Source organism: Desmodus rotundus, chromosome 9, assembly GCF_022682495.2.
Source record: "Desmodus rotundus isolate HL8 chromosome 9, HLdesRot8A.1, whole genome shotgun sequence".
NCBI classification, from domain to species: domain Eukaryota; kingdom Metazoa; phylum Chordata; class Mammalia; order Chiroptera; family Phyllostomidae; genus Desmodus; species Desmodus rotundus.
Window position 1 is genome coordinate 97,865,793 of NC_071395.1, and position 22,450 is coordinate 97,888,242.

At 48.6% G+C, this 22,450-nt stretch overlaps 1 protein-coding gene across 3 annotated transcripts in view; it reads right to left on the reverse strand.

Moving 5' to 3' along the window:
- Positions 1-1,660: 1,660 nt before the first annotated feature.
- HLF (HLF transcription factor, PAR bZIP family member) overlaps positions 1,661-22,450 on the reverse strand; it is a 49,158-nt gene continuing 28,368 nt past the window's right edge. For 2 of the 3 annotated variants that reach the window (XM_024573028.4, XM_045182235.3), the window contains 2 exons: positions 7,285-7,505; positions 1,661-3,715 (listed from right to left, as the gene is read on the reverse strand). In XM_024573028.4, coding sequence (XP_024428796.1) covers positions 3,497-3,715; positions 7,285-7,505 — 440 coding nt within the window. In that variant the 3' untranslated portion in view covers positions 1,661-3,496. The remainder of the gene's footprint in view (positions 3,716-7,284; positions 7,506-22,450) is intronic. The other variant, XM_024573029.4, reaches the window with a different exon arrangement.

Consider the following 22,450-nt stretch of genomic DNA (forward strand, 5'->3'; position numbering starts at 1 on the left):
GGCTCCGCTGAAAATTCTCCCAGAAGTAGACCCAAGACCTTTCAAATGTCCATTCAGAATTATTTTGAGCTCCTTCCCAAAACCAGTGAGTGGAAAGGAAGCTCTGGGTTACTAGCACAGCTCCCTAACCAACCAACGCCGCATCTGCACTCTCCCTGAACAAAGGGCTCTTCAGCTTTAAGGGATAGTTTGAGGGTGCCTGTCACCTGTGCAGATGAAAGGCCTATCACATCTTGCCCACTGTGGGGTTTCAAAAGAGCTGCTTTGTTAAGAGAAGGAACCACCACGTTCAGCCCTCCAGTTCCCTACCTACCCACAAGGTAGCCTGAGCAGGAGAGGGTGGTCGAGTTTTGCCTTTCTTTGCACATCTCGTCAAAAGTAATGACGATGTAACCTTGTCAGGAAGTCCTGGACCCCTCATTCCAAATTGTGTTGCAATAATGTTGGTGTGATATGACTTGGTTTCATTTTTAATGGCCAAGTAATTAATCTCTGAAAGATGCTTTTGACGAAAAGGTGAAAAATGGCAATGGGACTCTTATAATAGCTGTGGTCTGCAGAACTCATTGGACTCTGGTTGACCCCAGGGATCCCGAATCGGGCCATGGCCCCCCACGCCCTGGAGCAGAGCTGCCTCATGTACCAGTTAACTGCCCTGGACAGAAGGCAGTGAGTCTAGGAGTGAGTGTTCGTGCGTGTGTGTGGTGACAATGACCTACATATAAGGCACCTGGACAGACTCCGAAGTTTACAAATTTTTAAGACGAGGTAGGTTTCTGAAACCTTTCTTGGCACATGAAAGAATATGTTTTATTATGATCTTTTAAATTTTTTCTTCTGCAGAAAACATGTGTGATGCTCATTTGATACAAACAATCTAATTCCAACAAAGACCAGGTCTCAAATACAGGGTTTTTTTTGGGGGGGGGGGGTTTGGCTGCCATTTTATATGTCAATGAATTTGGGTGGTCCAGGGTACAATCCCTTCAACACAGCTCCAGTTAACTACATCATCTGTCTCTGCTGTAGAAAATAATGACATGTAACAATTCTGCTGCAATTAGCTTCTGTACCAATACAAAGACCAGCTCTGAGCTCACTGTCTGTCACTGAACGTTGCCTATCCGGATCTGCTTGAGATTGCCGAAGGTCTTGTTTGCCTCCTGTATTAGCGATTTACCTGAGCGGCGCACTCCAGGTCCCGCCCTCCCTGTCTCCCACTGGAATAGGGAGCTGGGGAAGAAATGGACACCTAGCGGGAAAGCCTGCTAGTCAGGTTTCCCAAGACTGTGACATCACAGGAGAACTGCTGAGGGACTGACGAGGAGCCCACCAGGTCACTACAGAATTGGGTATTCTGGAGGCAGGAAACTAGAAAATCCCATGGACGAAAGGGCATTTTAATCTAGCACAAAAGGTTTCTTGGCAATAACAGCAGAATCTCTTGACATTATACAACTTAGGGAAACAAAAGAACCGTCTTTAAAGTCAAAACATCCATCACATTTTAAGCCACACACATAGCACCGATAGCTGCTGCACACGGCTCAGATGCGCGTGCCCACAGGGAGGGGGTTGGGGTGGGGAGGGACTGACCTGCCTGAGGGGGGAGGGGTGCGGTGAAGCCTTAATTTTGAAGTGAACATTTTTGTGGCAGATGCTTCTCTTAAGAAACACTGCATCATCCAATAAATATTTGACTAACATCCATTTTGTGCTTTTCGGTGACGGTAACTGACTTCTTCCTGAGACCTAATGAGAAACAGGAAATGTCGTGCACTTAAGAGCAGGGTTCATCACAGCAAGCCTCGCACGGCCGTCCAGCTTTAAAGCAGACAACGTGCTGATGTGTCCGCGATAGGCTTAAAATAGGAAAGACTTCAAACCCTCCAAGCCCTTCTTCTCTGTACAACACTGATGAATATATATCTTTGCTATGTAGCTTCAAAACGTGGAATAGTTATCCTTTTCTCTTTGCTATATACAATATATGTCTTCCAAAATACATCGTCAGTATTTATATCTGAAAAATACTGTACAAAAAAAGAACTTCCTATAGTTACTCTGTATAAACATTAAACAATGTAATAATCTCTCCTTTGGGTCTATAGTAAACATCGAAACCGATCGGGTTAACCACAGTTGGTGACAACACCATCCCCTTCTGAGATACACCAGTGTCTTTTACATTCATTTTTCAGAAGTCCACTTTATAAAAGCACATACGTTCAAAAGCAAACAGAGAATAAGAAACAAAAGCTCCAGGGTCGTTAATTTATGAAGCAGTCAAAAATAACACCACTAGGAAAAGGGGTCGTACAAAACACCAACTCATTAACTTAACTGTTTTTTAAAAACAGCAGGGTATAATAATTCACAAAAATATATATATTACAAAAAATGGGGGAACTGAATCTTAAGTAACTGATTGTTTTGAATATCAAGAGGGCTATGGAAAAAGTGAGCTATAAAAGTGGGGGTGGGCACGGGAGAAGGGAGTGAACAGAACCAAACATCTGGATGTCAGAGCTGTTCCAAGATGCGTGGGGGTTTTTTGTTTTTTGTTTTTGTTTTTGTTTTTTTGGCTCCTGTACTGATAAATCGACCCCTCCTTCTTACACCTGGCATTCTCTTGGTTTCCCTGTCCCGGGAATGTTCTGGGCATGCTCAAATGCATTCCTGTGAGTTTTGTTTTTTAAAAGAGGGTGGAATTCTTAGGGAGGAAAGATATCCTACGTCCACTAGTAATACTCAGGCAGCATGCTCTAGCGTACAATAGGATTATTGCTTTAGGTACAGACAGTGCAGAAACACGCTCTGTGTTCTATCATAGTACTCTTACTTATCTGGAGTCGGTAGAGTTCAAAGGAAACTTAGTAGATAGCAGTAAGTAAATACAGGACCTAACAAACCTAAACAGCACTTGAAACTTGAAGACGATTACCACCCAAACTGAAGACGTGAGGAAGCAACCCGTGACCGACGCGCGCTGCGGGGCAGTGCCCGCTTATTCCGTGCACTGCGTTAGCATGGCGGCTTCCAGGTTGAACAGAAACAAGAGCTTGCTGTCTCGAAAACTGACTGCTACCGTTTTACCAGGGCCCTGTGCGGTGGACCCCCACGCGGGGCCCTGGCAGAGCCGGGAAGAGCGAACGTGAAGCCGCGCGGGAAGGGCAAGGGCGGGGGAGGGGCGGGAAACCCCACGCGAGGTCTGCACAGTCCAGTAAAACCGTGGCACCTTTTTTGGGGGGAGCTGAGAGAAGAGGGTTCTCTGGCAACGGCAAGTGCAAGGAACGCGCGCGTGCGCACAGCTGACCGCACACACGAGCGCGAGCACACGCGTGTGCGCGTTCGCACGTGCGCACGGCGCCGTGAGTCTGCCGTGTGGATCGATGCATCTGGTAAAGTGCCGAGGGCAGGAAGGTGGGTTCGGGTGCGGCGCCATCGGACAGGAAACGGTGTCCATCTGCTCGGAAGCCAGCCCCCCACAGCCATCTTACAGGGGCCCGTGCCTGGCCTCGTACTTGGCCAGAATGTTCTTGCACTTGCCCAGCTCCTTGCGCAAGTCAGCCACCTCCTGGCGGAGGGCGGAGTTCTCCTTCTCCAGGAACGAAGCCCGGATGGCGATCTGGTTCTCCTTCAGCCGCCGAGCGTCACGGGAGCGCTTGGCTGCCATGTTGTTCTTTCTGCGCCTCGCCCAGTACTTGTCATCCTGCTCGTGAGTGACAGAAGGAACAAGAAACAAGATATTAGATTTCGGCAGAGCCGAGTGTCAGCCAGGGCGCTACCCGGAGGCAGCAGTCCAGGTGTCTTAACGCGCGTCTCCTTCCCTGACCGCCTCTACCCAGCCGAGAGGAGAGACCCTGGGCCATGCCTTCCTTCCCGGGGCAAGGACCCACCTGTCACGACGTGCTCTTACTCTCTGTCCAGCAGAGTGTGTGCCCCACCAGGAGAGACCAGAGGCTGGTGAAAGCAAGTGGCTCACCGCACACCCTAAATTGTACTCCAGATTTCTCTACTCGTCTTGCTGAAATTTTTATTTTATGAAACCTTCTCTTCATGGGCACTCCTGTGCTTTTTGATACAAGTTGATACAATACCGTTGGAGGGCGACTCCGCTAGGTCTATCCACTATTAGAACGCACACACCACTGGTCTAGCAACCCCCCTTCTCAGATCCCATCCTCGAGCAATCCGCACGTGTGTGCGCAGACACAGGCACAACACTTGGATTGTTCGCTGCACTGTTTGCAATACAGCGAACCCGGGGGAGAAGCCCGCCCTCACTGGGCGGCTGGCTGGGTTGCAGTGCCGTCAATACACTAAAAGGTTGCGGGTTCGACCCCTGGTTGGGGCGTGAACAGGAGGCAAACGATCGTTGTTTCTCACATCAGTGTTTCTCTCTCTGTCTCTCTCGCCGCCCCCCTTGCCACCGCTTCTCTCTCAAATCGATAAACATCCTTGAGTGAGGATTAAAGAAAAATAATTTAAAAAATTTAGAAACGTAATTATCAGTAAGAGATTTAATAACTACATTGTGATGGAGAATACTCTGCAGCTGTCAAAATAACGACCCACTGGAACCAGGAAGATGTCCGCGATACAACGCCATGTGGGTGGAATCAATGGTCATCTGCAGGTAAATACGTGTGGCCTCATCCCACTATGCTTAGAAACTTACAATGTTACATATTCACAGAGAGAGGCCCAGAAGGATTTGTGCCCAGCTATAAAAGTGGTGCCTTTCGCGGGGGGGATTCAAGGAAGGAGGCCGAGGAGAGAGGTAGCATCCTTAACTGTGTATTTTATATCCTTCTTAACTATGAGAATATTATATAATGGGCAGTTACACTTTGGTGATTAAAAACAGAGATTTAAAAAATAAACTTCCACCTGCCCCTGATCAGTACACTCATGTTGGTGGCTAGCATTTAAGGAATTTACCCTGATTCCCTGCTTAACTGTTCTCTAGGCCTTAATTGGTCTGAGCAACGTTTAACTGTGGTCAACAAGAAAGCACTCCATGTGCTAATAATTGGTGGTGACGTAAGTAGGTTACAGGATCTAAATCAGTCCTTTCCTACCCACCTGATTAGGAGAAAATAATTGCAAATATCCCCTTAGAGGTAAATAATAGACAACTTTTTATAACCCAAAAGGTTTTGCACATTGTTGAAGCAGTATTGTGTCTATTTAGGAAATGGACTTCTCCAAAGGCAAACAAAAGCAGGTTCCTCAGGTGACCAAAACTGAAAATCATTATTTCCTTGTTTCATTAATCAAGATATAAAATACAATTAAAAATATTTTACATTAAACAAAAAAAAGCACTCCCTTTCCCCCCTCCCCCCATCGCTGCTCTCCCTGCCAGAGGAGAGGAAACCAGTCCTGGGAAGACCAGGCAAGGCAAACCTTCTTTTCGACCTTCCTAACTGATGCGTGGTGCCATCTGGCAAATTTTGCCACGCCCCCTTGTTTTCAATGACTTGCAAGAGCAAATCCCTGGGTCCTAGCAAGCCTAATACCTGCAGTTACATGCCACCCAGAACAAGTGGGTAGGGCCAGCTCTTACCCTCCCCCAGGATTCCAAGGGGCAGTTGGCACTGGAGGAGGTCACATGGGTTGCAGCCAAGGCTGCAAGACAGGTCCAAAGTCAGTGGTCCACCCCCATACCTGCCCACTACCCCCAGCAGACATACGCCCCGCACAAAGACAGCAAGTGTGAGACAGAAAGTGTGTGCAGGCACCTTCTGTTTGCTGTTCCCAAGCTGGGACTCTTATCTTACTTACAAAGCACTTTCAGCTTTCTACACGTTTCATAATAATGTGTAACAAAGTGAAAAATAATGATCTTCACAATAGCTGGTACCAGAGCTGTTCTCTGCGAGGAGTAAACCTGGGACAGGTGCCCGATGGCTGTTGGTGGGGTTATTTGTGCCTCTGAAAGGGAATGAGGGGGCGGGGGGGGGGACTGGAGGAATGGGAGAGGCCCCACCCCCAGATGAGAAGCTGGGAGGGGCTGGGGTAGGGAAAGGCTTCCCAGGGGTGAGTGGGCCCAAGTGAAGCCTGCAGTTCTGATGGAAGTGGTTCGTGTCACTCCGTCACTAAGCCCACCGTACCCCTCAATGCTCCTGGGAGGGTGGCTTCTGAGGTCATTCAAAAGAGTGGCTGACTTAGGATGTATCAGAACCTGCACCCAGGGGAACTGGAGCTCAGGAGATGAAGGCTGAGCACAAGCCCCTGGAAAGTTGCAGAAGCTGTGTGTGTGGTGGGGGTGCAGGCCATGGACTTGGTGGTTTGTCACCAGGGCCTAGGGACCAGGGGGTCACCAGCTGACCATGGAGGAACAACCAACTCTCTGGCTCCCAGAGCTCTTCTCACCTCTGAGGTGTTATATCTCCCAGCCTTACCTGTGGACACATGCAGACAAATTACGAAAGACTCCTTCTGAACCACATTTAGGTCTAAGAAGTGGGGGTCAGCAAGGAGGAAGGGGCTAACCATGCCTGGTTCCCATCCCTTGAATGTGTATATCCTACCTTTATTGTCTATATGCTTTGAAGGAAGCATAAACAGAAAAGTATAAGCAATAGCTCATCAAAAGGTTCTACTTTAACATTAGTGGACATGGCATCATTTTGGAAACCATTCCCTTCCTTAAATGTGTCAGAGTAATTTTAAGTTGCATCTGACTTCCTAAGATACATCTATTTTCCTTTATAAATAATGTGTCCTTTCAACACAGCAGACAAAGCCAACCTGGAATTGGCCTTTGTTTGGGATACTCAAGCGACCATTACTTGAGGTACAGAGTGAGCATTCCGTACAAATAGTGTCCGGGGACCCACCCTGGTCATCCAAGGTTGGCAATGTGGAGACAGGGCCTGTGCCCAGCTTTATTCCCGAAGCCTTCAGGGAAATGACAGCAATTAATTATCAAAAATTCCCAAAGGGAATTTCCCTTGGAAGACTAGGAGATCGACATGCCCTTCCCAAATAATTTGCTGTCTCTTCCCAACCTTGAAAGGGAGTGTGCCTCCTTCGTGGGCTGCAAACCTCTCCTGCACTGAATTGCTTCTCCTAACTTCAGTGCTTTACCAAGACAGGACAAGGCCTGTCTCGGAAGACACCCATATAGGAAGCAGCTGGCCAAGAAGTAGGGCCAGAAATCCAGAGCCCTGTGTTCATTAGCTTGTGGGACCTTCCTGGGGTCACCCTTGTAATGTGCCGCTCGGTCCCCCCAGCCTCTGTGTGCCTGCGGCCTGATTACCGGTTCCCATTTACCTTCAGGTCATCGGGGATGAAGACTTTGCGAGCTTTCTTAATCATGGGCTGCGGTTTCAGTTCTTCCTCAGAGAACTTGCGTTTGCGGGGGTCAAACATTTCCTGACCCGGGATGCTGGAGAGGGCGAGATCTGCTGGGTCCGGTTCATAACCCACCGGGACCTGGATGGTGTCGGGGTCGATGGGACTCGGCGTATTGCGGTTCGCCGGCAGCAGCTGACCTGGAACAACACAGGAGCTTGAATTCATCGACAGCCTAGCGAGCGACTTGGCGATGCTCCAGGGAGAGTGAGGAGAGTCCTCCCGTTACTTATATCTGGCCCTCATGTCATTTACCTTCTTCATCCTCACCAAGCTCCCGAGAACACAGCAGGCGGAGCACGACTTTCCTCTGACCAGGCACAACAAAGACCCACAAGCGTGTGGTCACAAACTAAATTTAAACCTACTCGGGCTCATTCTTTTCTGTAACACATTCACGGAGCACCAGCTACGTGTCGGGCACCGTGCAATGGATAGAAATACATGACTGTTACCTTCAAGGTGTTTTCCAGGAAAGTCAGGGAATCAGACCAATAACTAGCTGGTACGGATACAGTGAGGGTGTCCAGATGGACTTAAAGGTCACGTGCTTCCAGAGTGCGACACAGCAGGTTAGGGGACATTTCCTAGAGGTGACGCTTGGTGTGGCTGCCTCTTGAGACAAAGGGTAATGAGGGCACAAGTACACGACGGGAGGCTGCATGTCAGAGGAGCCACAAGCAGTCTCGGTGGCTGTAGCACTGAGTCAGAGCACAAGATGGGGGCCGGGGGGGGGGGGGGGCGAGGTGGAGGTGCGAGAAATGCGATGAGGAAGGTGGACAGTGGGGTGTTACTCAAGGCCCTGCATTGGCCTGGGTGATGGACTCGGAGCACTGGGGCGACCAGCAGAGCTGAGGGTTGGAGAGAAGGCTCGGGCGGTGAGAGTGATGGACCGACGGGGGCAAGGCTGGGTGCGGGAGACCAGCTCCCAGGCTGCTGGGACAACCCCTGAACGCCTGAAGACCGGCGGTGGGACAGTGTCAGGGGGGTAGGCTCCAGAAATGTGTAACAAACTAGAAAGGAGGCAATGGAGATGATCGCAGTGCCACGTGAAGGTCTGCGGGCTAAACCGCAGAAGTGCACAACCGGCCACAGAACAACAGGTTTACTGAGTTTCGCAATTTTGTCTCACTGGCCCAAGTGGACTCAGGAACAGACCGCACTGTTTATGCGGAGAGCTCTCAATCTCAACTTCAAGTTTCACCTGAATTTCTCAATCGTTCCTTTCACACCCAGAGGACGAATGTGTGGACACAGCTCAGCTTTGTTTGGCCCATCTCCTCCTCTTCCTCACTGCCAATGGCTGGGCAGCGGGTGTATCCTGTAGGTTTCATTAAAACCTACCCAGGGCTGAAACACCAAGCCACTGGCTTGCATTCTAGCTGAACTGTGAAGCCAGGCTCGTCCGTTTTCGGGAAAGGCCTGGTGGGGAGCTTGCAAAATGAATGTTCTGGTGACCTTGTAGGTCCCCATTCTGCTTTGAGCTCTCTTTATCTCTAGTGTGCCAAAGAGGAAGAGATGGGCCCCCAAGCCATTGGCAGAGGACAGAGATTTCTCATTAGTCAAGCTGCAGCTCGGCTCCAGCTTCTGGACACTGCTGAGTTCTGTACTGGATGGTGTCAAGCTGGATTTGATATTGTGCCTCTTGACATTGCCTCAGAAAATGAACCATATCTGAGTCAAATGGGGATTTTATTTTCCCTTTAGAAATTCTCTGCGAACTTAATAACAAAGCTACCCAGCGCCCCATCTCTCCTACCTTCACTCCACCCTGACCCGCAACACACACACAGGCACTTGCCCGACTCTCCTACCCTCTTGGAAGCATCTCGTAACTAAAATTTCCAAAATCTAATGGCTCCAAGTTACTTCGACTTCCTCCTTAGCACTTCAGTATTCTGTTTGTTATGCTACATGAAACTATTACAATGTTACCCTTTATTGCTTTATAAATTTAACCTTTGCATACACACACACACACACACACACAGACACCTCCTCTTCTACCAGACATCAGGGTCTTTCGTGTTTTTTCTATTTCACCCCCACCCCACTCCTCCCGAGGTGCCTACCTCAGAGCTCTGCTCTCCAAAGAGGGTTCCTCATTTAATGGGGGCCCTTTGAGAGGCAGGGCTCTGACATTCATTCATGGACATTCTAACAATACTACTGCCCATTTAGGCAGAGCCTTCTTCGACATTCTTTCGCTCCAGCCCTTTTCTCCAGCGGATGTAGGTCAGCCCTAACCTGGAGAATGGAGAAAACCTAACTGGACCCCAGATGAGGTCAATGGCTTCCGCAAGGTCAAACAACGGATGGCAAAGGACGCGAGGTCTATAGGCAGGTTCCCCTTCGCCCCAGCGCTCCTCTCAGCCATGCTGGCGGCCTACATTTCCTACCTAGTTACTTGTGCCGGACTCATTTTTCCCCCTTTATTCCAAAATGTCAAGTGTCATTGGGTGATGGGGAGGAGGGTCTTCACTGTTCTGTCCTATCTTCTGAGGATTTGTAAAATTGTAAGAATTTTCCATTTAAAAATGCATCACTACATACTTTTTAAAAAATAGCAAAGATGTTCATTGTAAAGTTTTCACAAATGCGGAAGTATGTCACAAAGTCATCCTCTCTCGCCTCCAATCCATCTCGCTGCCCTTTGGAGAGGCGACCGCCCTTGACTACTGGCGTGAAGCTTGCAAACCTTGGCTGTTACGCGTACATGACTTAGCCACCCATATATCTTAGCTTTTTCCATACGCCACGTCCAGTTTCTCAAGTTAGTATACAGAGAACTGCTTTGTGCTTTTCAGAGGTTTAGTAGTATTTACCTAATCATTCTCCAACTGATGGATTTTTAGGTATGTGAGCATTTTTGTAGAAAAGCTTCCAAGAAGTAAAACTTCTCATGCAAAAGGCATGTATGTTTTATATTTCCAAATGCACTGCTGAACTGTCATACTTATTCACACTTGCACCAACATTTACGAAACTGTGTTTTCCCGAAATTAAATATTAATTTTTAAAATGTTTCCAAATGATATACACAAATAGCACTACTGTTTCAATGTGCACTTTGCTTGTTTCTAGTGAGACTGAACATCTCACACGTTTCTCGGGTATTTATTTCTTCTCCTGTGTCCTGCCGCTTCCTGTTTCTTGCTCCCCCTCTTTTTTTGTAGAGATTTTGTTGCTTATTCATTTGTTAAGAACTCTTTATAGATTATGAATATAATCCTTCCATCTGTTTTATCTACAGAAAATATTTTCTCCCAGACTGTTTAATTTTGCTTATAAAGTTTTTTACTATTGGCAAGAGCTTACATTGAAATGTAGTAATATCTTGAAATCTTATGACTTCTAACTCTCGTACCTTCTCTACCCCAATTATATTACATACACACACATATATATATATTCATGTGTGTACATATATGTAGATTACTCACTTTTCTCTAATACATATATAATTGATTTATTATTGGGTTGGCCAAAAAGTCCATTTAGTTTTTTCTGTAAAATAAAAGACATATTTTTCATTTTCACCAATAACTTTATTGATTTGGATATTTTGAGTATGTCAGCTATCTCCCGTGTGGTATAACATTGCTTGTTCTCAATTAATGTCTCCATCTGATCGCTATCAACTTCAACTGGCCCACCCGACCATGGAGCATCATCCAGCAAGAAATCTCCAGCACAAAACTTCACAAACCACTCTGGACACGTTCCATCACTCACCGCACTTTCTCCATACACTGCACAAATCTTTTTTTGCATTTCAGTTCCATTTTTACCTGTCTTGAAATAATAAAGCATAGTATGCCAAAAATGTTGTGCATTTTTTTCCATCTTCAATACTAAAATGGCTGCACAACAATTTATCAATTTTGGTAAGTTTTTTTAATGCATGCTGATATGACAGCTGTCACAATACAATCTGACAAACTTGTTTAGAATGAAGTTAAAGACAACTAAGTGCTACTAGAGCCATCTTATGGGAAAACCCAAATGAACATTTTGGCCGCCCCAATTTAATTTTAAAACTTTGAGTCACCTAGAATTTATCTTTGTGTACAGTAGAGGCAAGGGCCTGTACTCCGTGCTTTCCAAACGTCTTCATATAATCGTGTCTGTAAGGTTTGATACTCGACAGGGCGAGCTCTCGCCTCCTGCCATTGTTCACTTTAGAAAATTTTCTTCGGCATTCTTATACTCTTCTAGTGAATTTCAAAAAATATTTTATTAAGTTATATTTAATGTTATTATTGGGATTTTTGAATGAAGATTGTATGAAGGCCATAGGTTAATTTAGGGACACGTGATATCTTAAAAATATTGAATATACCCAGAATATACCCTCCACTTTTATTTTTTGGTTTGCTCTTTTTCTTATCTCTAGCAGTTAAGTCATGGTTTTCTTCATTTTAATTTTCGCATTTTTGCTAAGTTTACCCCTTAAATGTTTCATAGTTATTCCTAGTACGAATTTCCCCCTCATACTTCCTAACTGGCTATTGCTGCCATATACGGAGCTACTGGTTTTAAAATGCTGCGCTGTTTTTATCCACCACTTCACCCTCTTATTAGTTCTAACAATTCTGACATTTTTTACTTCTCATAGTTTTCTAGGTAAATAATCTCATCTTCTGCCTCTAGTGACAGCTGCTGCTTTCTTTCAGTGTTTATAATTCCTACTTTTAAATAATCTCACTGCATTCGCGAGGCTCTGCAGATGAGGGGTGAAGGGGGTGAGACCGGAGACCCCTGCTTATCTCAGACTTGAATGGAAGAAGGCTGTGGCTCTTCACATCCGAAGCATGGAGGTTTGTTCTAGAATCCCAGCAGATGCAATTGGAGAGATTCAGGCAGTTTCAACCCTCCCTCCCTATTATACTGATTTTTTTTGTTTTTGCTTTTTTAACAAGAAATGATGCATTAAATTTCCTCAAATGCCTTTTTAGAAACTGTGGAGATGATTATGTGGTGTTCTCCTGTGTTTGTTAAGTCCAGGCTTGGCGTCTATCCAAGGCTTTCACTGAAAGACCCGGAGTGAACTAGAGTGTAGTCCAGAGTCTGCATCGCCCACGAAGCAGACTCCGGACTATCGACGAGCGCTACTTCCAGGAGGGCTGGGAGGGTTTCTGGAGGAAAGGGCAGGACAAAGTACTTACGTCTGAAGGGAAAGTCTAAGTTACCTTTAAACTCAAAGTTGGCCTCCGCTTTTGTCACAGATGAGGCATGACTAATCTATACTAGATTTAATAGTATAGTTAAATCTAAGATGTTTGTTATTCTTACATACTTTTTTTAACGGTTTATTTTTTGTTGTATTTTTTCCCACTACCATTTACTCTCACATACTTGAACAGGAATTCAGTGTCTCACGTTCACTTAGCTGGTTGGTTAGACATCACCAATGCATGGGAACACAGCAATCTGTGCCCCTACTTCCTCTCACATGAGTGGTTTACTTAATTTATGGCTGCATCCAAATAATAAATTATAGTTGCATTTACTATCTAGCCCTCAAGGTTAATCTCAACACCTCCCACCCTCCTGACGTGCTTCTCACTCTGCAGGTGAATGAATAGAGCATCAGATCCTCAGCAGCCATGCCGGGCAGACACCATATCCGGCGTTTTCAGTGATGAGCATTTGCTGGCTGACAAACACTCTCTATTAAAAAAGGCTGAGAGAAGGGAAAGTGATTTGGTTTGGGCCAAAGGGTTCTCTATTAGAACTGATGGGTGAAATTCCTTATGATCCATAGTTTTAGTCCCAGATCTCTCTGGTTCAAGATCTCTCTCCCACAACCAGTTTGGGGTCTGTTTGCTTATCATGACCTCCTGGAGCCCAGAGAGTCGTGATTTGAGTGTGAAATAGAACCATTTACCCTCTTTGCACCCACTGCTTTCAGAAAGAAAGAACCCACCATCTGGGCTCCCAGCCTACTTCACTACAAAACACCCCTGCTTCTAAGAATCCCTTACATTACAGGGAGCCAATGAACTCAGAAGACTGTAGGAACACTACAGCACTCATAAAGGGTGCTCACGATATGTACGGGGATGAAACAAACATTTTACAAGTACATCCTAAAGATACGGGCTTTCTGGATTCTGAGGCTCTTTAGCCAATCTCCACTGTCCAATAAATACTCTGCAGTGGCAGTCACCTGCCCATGTCGTGTTCCATGCGACTTTGCAGCTTTAGACACAGTCTGTTTCCCCACTTCTTGGATCTGGGTTGACCTTGTGACTTGCATTGGCCAACAGAACGTGGCAGATGTGACCATGTCAGTTTCAAGACGGGGGCCCAAAGAGGCTTTGCCTGTTCCTGCTTTCTCTGCCTACCACCACAAACATGCTCAGTCTAGCCTACTGGAGGGGTGACAGACATGTGGGGCAGGCCTGCCCAGGTCAGCCTACATCACCTGCTCCCTTGACGTGCGAGTCTGGCCAAGTTCAGCACAGCCACCTGACCAACGCGCAGCAATTTCAGAGGCATGAACAAATAAACCCTCATCCGTGTATGCTACTGAGTGGTTGGGACTGTTTGGTGAACTTTACCATGGCCATGGATGACTTATTGCAGCCTTTTTAAATGTACAGGGTAGTGGTCAAGCTGTGAAGTGAGTCAGACTTGGGTTTGGATTCCGACTCTGCTGTCTGCGTTTGTGACTAAAGGAGCAGAAAGAAATAGAACCCATTTCTTAATATGGTGTATTTTAAGGAACAGGGGCTATTAATGATTTTCTTCCCTTTCTTTTGTTGTTGTTTGTTTCATTTTGTTTGGTTTTTATCTACCTCTCTGGGTTCCAGTTTCTTCATTTGCAAATGGAGATGACTACGCCTGCTTCACAGTGTTGTGTGAGAAATGAATGAGGTAATATACATAAAAATAAAGCGCTAAGCATAATGCGCAGTACTTGGAAAGTACTCGATAAACTGTCTATATATAAACACAAACACAAACTGTGGATACTATGATTACAGATGCTTCAAAAAAAACAGAGAAGCAGATGATGCCTTCTTGTGCAAGCCAGCGTGGTCTCTCCCCTCATCTACTGCCGTGTCCTCCGAACTGCTCCCCTCCTTCCACTCGTGTCTCAGAGACGCACCTTCACCCAGCCACTGGCAGCTATTCCAGAAGTGCAAGCCCACACAGGTCACTCCCCCACGGCCAAAGCCTCCGAAGGTTTACCATTGCCATGCTTGGTAACGGCCTCCTCCTCACTCAGTGTGCCCAACCCTGCAGGCCCTCCGCACACACCCAAGCCTGACCCGGCCCAGGCCCTCCACATCCAACGCTCTCCTCCTGCTCTCAGCCTGCCTGGTCCTTTCCCATCGTCCAGACGGCAGCTCAAATGCCGTCTCCTCTGACCCTCTAACTCGCCTCTGCCTCCAGGCTTCATTTCCTTTACTACAAGCTTCAGCTCCACCTGAAATCACCTTTTGTGTTCACCTGATGTTTGCTGACCCCCTCCCTCCACCCACGTGTAAGCTCCACGGGACGGGGACCGAGTCTCATCTGCTGTGGCATCCCAACTCCTGGAACGGAACCCGCGGGGAGAAGACCCTCAGTATAAACTACTGAGTAAATACTCCTGGATCCTCACAAGGCCAATTTTTGGAAATAGGGACAGTTTTTCTTTTTATTGATTATAGTTTGCAAATTACCTATAATAAGTATCTTTTACTTTAAAATCAGAAGAAAAAAAACATTATTTTCCAAAAAATGGACTTTGCTTACTTTGCACATACTCCTCTCAGGGGCTATGTCAAAGATTGCTGAGAGAAGACCTAGAAAGGACGAGGAGGAAGACAAGCAGGAAGAGAAGATCGGGGAGAAAGGGTGATGGGGTAGAAGAAAAAAAAGGAAGAGAGAGAAAGAAGAACTAAGAAACTGAAGGGCTACAAGAATGAAAGGAGAAATGAAGGAAGGAGTGAGGGAGGGAGAAAGGGAACGTGGAAGGAGAGGAGGACATAAAGGAGAAATAAAGAGAAAGAGAAAGGATGAGAAAGAAAAAGCTTAGCCAAAGATTAAATTAGAAAGATTCCCAGCAGCTGGGAATCTGTCACACTTTTCAAGTGTCTTAAGCCTTTCACAGCTGATACGCTGACTTTAAGGCAAAAACAGATCCACACACTCTTCCTTTGTGCCCACTGCAGACAAGGCGCCCGGTAAGCGCCGTCTGTAAGTCCAGGACAAACACACTGAAAGGCTTGCTGTAAAGATGGCTTTGATCTCCGCGGCCCTTTTCCAACAGCTCTCTCCACACAGTAACAGGCTGTCCACAGAAGCGTGGGTAAAACAATAAAGCCAGCTCAATTCATTATGTAAACAGTGTGGGGGCGGGGGGTGGGCAGGGGGTCTGAGCAGGCGAATGAGATGGAGTCTGGTGGACAGGCGGGCAGGCCTCCCCAGCCTACTGAGTAATCACTGTTAGCCCTATCCAGGGGTAACTGGGTAGAGCCCTTGTGGTCTACCAGGCCCTAACCAATTATTACCTTATTTAACCCTGACAACAGCTGGATGAAGGTGGAATTATTAGTACCCACATTTTTCAGATGTGGAGATAAAAGGATAGAAAAAGACCATTTAAGATAGGTTCAGAAGTGATCATTTGCCCCCCGCTGCCCTGCGAGGAGATGAAGCAGAGCCTACTCTACAGTCTTTCTGACTCTAAAACTCGAGTTCTGACCCACGCAAATGCTCCCGGGGAAAGCGATGGCCTTTGTGCTGGCTGAGTGAGTCCTGTGTTGGGACCTGGGTGAGGAGCCTAACAAACAGCACTCCACTGAACCACCAGCCCACATTACAAAGGGGGTGGCTGGGTCCCACGTTTTATGCAGAGGAAGTGGGGGTGGGGTCAGAGAGATAAAAGCACCTGCACAAAATCACACGGCTAGAAAGATGGGAAGTTATGTGCAGTTCAGCCTCAAGTCCACCGGACCCATAGCCCATGCTCTTTCTAATCCACTTCCCTTTCCCCTCAAAGAGGATGAGGGGAGGCCCTGACTGGTGTCTCTCAGTGGATTGAGCACCAGCCTGTGAAGCAAAGGGTCACTGGCTGGATTCCCAGTCAGGGCACAGGCCTGGGTTGCGAGCCAGGTCCCCAGCAGGGGGTGCACAAGAGGCAACCACACACTGATGTTTCTCTCCCTCTCTTTCTCCCTCCCTTCCCCTCCTCTCTAGACGACCATGTTCATGGGCAGCAGACAGTCCCCCCAAAAGGCAGGAATAGCCTCCCGTCATGGACAAGAGCCCCCAGGAAGTTATGGGAAATCAGCCACCCTACTTCCTCTCTCCCTCTTCCCCTTGCCCCGCCTCCATTCCCTCAGTCCTCCTGAATGGTGAGTGGTGCCAGGGGCACGTCTGCACGTGACACTGCCTCTGCTGACCACAGGGCCAGGGTTCCTGTCAACGCTCCGTCTCACTCACCGGCATCTTTAGAGAGCTTCTGGGGAGCCTGAGACCATGCCTCTCTAGGAGGAGGGCGAGGATTCCTGGAAGAGAGCCTAACAGTCTCTTCTGCGGATAGAAAGTGGCCTTCTAAGGACATTTCACGGGGGAGGCATTACTTCGTATCCACACCCTTAAAGGGTCAGTATGCCAATGAATGCTCGGCCTGTTCGGGGTAAAGAAAGGCAGTTCTGCCCTGGCCTTCGTCCCTCCATGTGGACCCCCCTATGAGAGAGCATGGTTCATCAGAAAGTGTAGGCACACATGGACCCCTTGTGGGTTGGCCCCTGCATAACTCTGTGGTCCAGGGCCCATCACTCCAGTGCTCAGGGTCTCGTTCCCTCATCTGTCAAGTGGGGAAATGACACTCCCCTCATGGGGCTAGGCCAGATGGGCAGTGCATTGGGGGGCCATTCAGTGGGTGTGGGGCCACACCTCCCTCTCACACACGCCCCCAGCTCCCACTTTCCTCTACCTGCAGCCCAAGTGAAGCCTATGGGATGTCACCATGTGTGACCCCCTATCCAGGACAAGCACTTTGCCCTGGGATTGGGCATCAGTACCCAAAATGCCCAGACTTGACTCAGCAGCTCCTAACTTGGCAGGAGCTGGGGCTGGATTAACAGGACCTCTCATTCCAAGAGTGTTTATCATCACGCTTCTGGCCAAGGGTGTCAGCAAGAAGCCTACTTCCTTGAACTGACTGAGAGGTGAGACCAGAGGAGCTCCTAACCACAGACTTGTAGAGTCAGTTAACGAGGGGCGGACAGAAGCTCCAGCCAGTGGTCAGAGCAGCTGTGGGCCTACTGTCCCTTCTCACCAGTGTCCCTGAGACAGAGCACCCTCTATCCCTGACCCCTGTGTTGAAAGCCTCTCTCCACAGCTGTCACAGCCCCTCGGGGTACAGAGAAGTAACAGACTGGCCAGGAGAGACCTCAGCCTGCATGAGGTCTACTTCAGATCTTGCAACACTGGCCCCCTGAGGTGGGCATGGAGGGTCGTGAGTGGGAAACAAGGGGCACTGTCTGTCACACACACGCGCGCACACACACGTCCCTGCTCCCTCTCCATCCCAAAGTCCAGTGGGAGGATGTAGTCTTCCTGGTGCTTGCAGGGGATGCACGGTGAGGGGAAGACCTGGGAAACAGGAGGTTAAGTCCCAGCCCACTGCCAACTGGCTCGGAGTCTTCATATTATTTTGTGCTTCAGCTTTCCTTCTGAGAGAGTAGAGGCTTGATCCCTCCCCAGGCTGCCATGGCAACAGTAGGTATGATAACCAATGACCATTTCAAGCCTCCCTGCAACTCCACACAGTGGAGGCCAACCAACAGGAGACCTTTGGAAAGGATAAAGTGGAGGCTGAAGTCCAACGAGTGTTTGCCTGAGCCCCTCCTCGGAGCCCCTAAGGTGTGCATGGTGTTGGTACTGTCACCAGCACAGGGAAGCAGTGACGAGGGGCTCCTGCTTTCATTTGCACGCTGCACCTGGACCCTGGATGGCGTGCTGCACGTCCACAGCCTCACTCTGCCCTCCGCCATCACTGGTCAAGGGGTACTTTTGACCTATGGAGAAACCGAGCCACTAAGCAATCTACCTGAGCACCCCTAGGACGGGGACAGCTTCTTACCAAGCAGAGAAACAAGCTCGCCCACACCTGGAGTCTATTTTCCGAGGCTCCTTCCATGTTTTGATGACAACGCGCAGCCTTAGAGTCAGCACCACCTAGGCCCCTGCGGTCTCTTTTATCATCTGGGCTGGTGAAAATGCTCAGGCTTTGTCATCTGAAACCTGCAGTTTTTAAAGTGCTGCCATGGCGAATCATTAAACTGTCTTCCCCTCTGCGCAATGTTAAATTTTTGTCTGAATTCAGAGGGCAGCGTAAAGTGACAGGCTCCTGACGTCCACTGTGAACCCAGGAACCAACTGTACACAAACAGCCCACACTCCACCCGAACACCACCCTTCCTCCTCTCCCCGCCCCCCCCCCCCCCCCCCCCCGAACCAGGCCAAACAAACATAGGAAGAAAAACAGGATTGTTTGAAGGGCTGAGCTTCCGGATGAGCATGAATAGGTTCAGGTGTGTCTGTGGCTGTGCGGTTTCTCAAGGAGATCCACAAAAATGCTTTCCTGTGTGAGCCTCCAGGCTACGCACCCGTAAGTAAACATGCTTTTCCAAAGCTGCCTTGCCTTGGCTCCTGGCCAGCGCTCTCTGTCGTCCCTCACACCAAAGTTCACGGACAGTCCTAACCGGCTCTGGGCGCCGCTGTGGACCGTTGTGTTGTCGCCCAGCCACATGCGTCCTGTCTCCCAGTGACCACCAGCCTCCCCTCCAGGCCTCCTCTCGCCTGGGAGGCGTGTCTCCATTCTGTCAGTTAACCACACACCTCTCATGCAGGAGCGAGAAATGAACCAGGGATCAGAAGCCAAAGGTCCCGCTGGTTCTGGGGACTTGGGTGAGATTCCCTGGCTTCAGTGTGACCACCCACTAAATAATGGGATGAAGGTCTGGGATGAGAGCAAAGGCCCATTCTAGCTCTAGCAATACCTTTTTCTGGAAGGTCAGTGGAGGCTTTCCTTTGTGGTTTAGCTCCCTCTTGTAGGTCAAGGGCAGGCCAATCCACTATGGACTCAGGCAACTGCAATACCTTCTGACTGGTCTCTCTGCCACCTGCAATCCTGTCTGCCGACACAGCCACCAGGTGACTCCCCCTCAGACATCTCTCCCATGATCAAGGGTGGCCAATGGCTTCCCACTGCCTCCCAGTCCAAACTCTCTGTCTGACGGTCAAGAACTGCCACTCCCGACCCTCTCGTTCCCACCATGCATTGTCTGTGCAAGCCAAGCTGGCCGGCCTTGTTTCCTGGACGTTCTTACCTCTCGTCCTCTCCCCTCTACCAGGCCTGCTGTCCGTCAGGTCTAAGTCAAGCCTTCCTCCTCCTGGCTGGCCGGGCGCTGGTCACAAGGTCTAACTTCCCTCACCTCTGGTATCTATCGCATATTGCACTTCGCCTATGCCCGCCGAGAAGTTTTATCAGATTCAGTGACTCTATAACTTTTAAGCAATATCTGTTCTCAAACTAGATGGGAAATATTTTCAGGCCAAGGCTTCGCCAATGCCTTGCATAGGGAGATTATTAACAGAGGCTTGTTGATTAAGACTCATTTTTAAACACATATTGAGCATCTACTTTGGACTAGACTCTGAGAGTATATAAGGAAAACCCAACCCCGGGGAGTACACAGTCTGGAGGCAGAAACGGATGAGCAAACAGACAGCAAGAATGCAGGCGCTAAGAGCGATGAGACAGCTTTGCCCAGGGAATCCAAGGTTGGGGTGCAAAGGTTGATCACTAATCCACATCCTTGGAGGGTGAGTAGGGACTGAGCAAATGCTTCTCAGGGGAAGATGGCATCTTGGTGGATTCGTGAAATTGGCCAGACAGGTAAAGGGTACGAGGTGACCGAGGCAAAGGGAACAGAATGTATGAAGGCATGAGGAGGTAAGAGAACTCAGGGGCCAGTCAGGGAATGGAAGGTGCCTGGTACAGCTGCAGCTCAGAGGACCAGGAGAGGGGTAGTAAGAGTTGCAACCAGACAAAGAAGGACTTAAGATATTCAGACCTTACCCTCAAGGGGCTGGGAAGCAATTGATGAAATATTGCTATGGCAACCCAGTGGCGGAGGGGCCACCGGGAGACTGGAAATGGTGAGCGTTTACCCCACAGCCATGGCAGAGGAATGGGCAGAGTCAAGAGTTGTTAGTGAGATGGGTTCAACATGAGTTCTGGCCAATGCAATAGAGGAGAAAGAGCAGGAGAGACCAAGATACACTTGCAGGTTTTGGCTTGGACGGCTGATAGATGGTAAAATTCACTGAAAGAGGGAATACAGTGGAGTGAACACATTCAGAGGCAAATACAGCATGGCTGTGGACCCGTTGAGTCTGGGGGACCTCTGGACCCCTGGAAGAAGAGGCCGTAGGATATGGATCTAACTAGCAATACAGAAAACCTTGAGACTGCCCCCCCAGGAGAGAATACGGAGCTGGGGGAAAACCAAAGAAAAGGCCCTGGGAACCCTGACATCTTATAAGGGGAGTGGCAGAAGGGCACGCCCTGGAGGATACTTCCAAGAGGCCAGGAAGGCAGGTGGTAAACTAGTTCTGGGACCAGCTGGTGGAATGGGACTGGCCACGGAGATGGTGCTCCTGGTTCTACCGTGAAAGCCTCATGGGTAGCCACACGGCCTCCTCGGCAAGGAGCTGCGCTGTTAACTCCACAAAGCAATGAGAAAAAATACAACAAGACCGATGAAGTAACTTGCTCAAGGTCAAACAGTTGGAAGAGTATACTCAAACCAAGGCTAACTCCAAAGCCTAACTTTCTTCCTGCACTTCCATCTCCACCCACACACATCTGCCGGCAAAATCAATGCCAAAGGCTAGTGTCCGACAATTTCCTTCCAGCAACACTCACCTGGCCTCTACACGTGCAGGAACCCTGGGGTTCTCACATTCTCGACATGGAATGTCGAGTGCCTGCTTTCTATTCTCTGTGGGAGTACTTGTGAGGTGTGTTTGCAAGGGCACCTCGATAGGCTGGGCGACCCAGCCTCACAGAGGCATTCCCCTTTGCTGTCTATTGTACCCACAGCGGGAGTTCCCACGACATCTTTTTATTTTTTTAATTCTTGGTCTGGCGAGTGTGTGTTTGGGGTGCCGGGCAGTGGAGGCAGGGAGGACAGGAGGGGAAAAGGCCTGAGGAGATGCACTCAACCACCTGCCGTTAGAGTCGTCTGTACCATAGGCTGTGTGAATAACACCGAAGAGGGACATTTTCTCCTTATTAGTTAATGATAATTCTGAAAGGTTACTAAATAAGTGTTGCTAGGCAATAGGAGCTGCCTGGGGTGGGGGTGGGGGTGATGCTAAGTCAGGGATATAGATCCTGTGGGGAAAATCAACTTAATTCCACCAAGTCAGCTGGTAACCAAACAGAATGGAGTTCGTGCCCCCGGGGTCTCATTTGGGGCGAGGTGAGCAGTGCCCTAATACTGCAGCCTCCGCAGCTGCTGCCGGGTGCTCCCGCTTCAGGCAAGCCTTCCTTAACACGAGGCTAGTACCGCCCACCGGCATACACCTGTGAGATGGGGCACCGCGGGAGGACTTGCACTACGAAGGAGGGACAGCCTGGCCATCGGTCATGTAGGCAGGGAGGAAGGGAAGACTACAGAGCCGCGTATACAGTTTGCAGTAATCTATAATCCGAACTGACATTCAATGGGCAGACACCGGATTTTTACATTCGGATTCAAGCCAAGACTTGGGAAAAGGCGCACACCTGGGTTTTCTCAAATAAATTCAAGTCCCACGTAGGAGAAAAGTTGCCAGGCACTGATTTAGAACAGGAATAAAGTTGGAGGGGTTTCTCAAATCTAGTTCTTACCACCACCCCGTCGGTGGGGGAAAGAGCGAGACGCAGGGAAATGTTCACTCAGAGTTATAAGCCAGCCTGTAGTCAGGCGGTTCCCTAACATACGCTAGAATAATATTCTAGACCAGACAATTTCTTAGAAATGTGTCGTTTCGGAAAAGTTGAAATTTTCCAGCTTGCGCTAAGGTT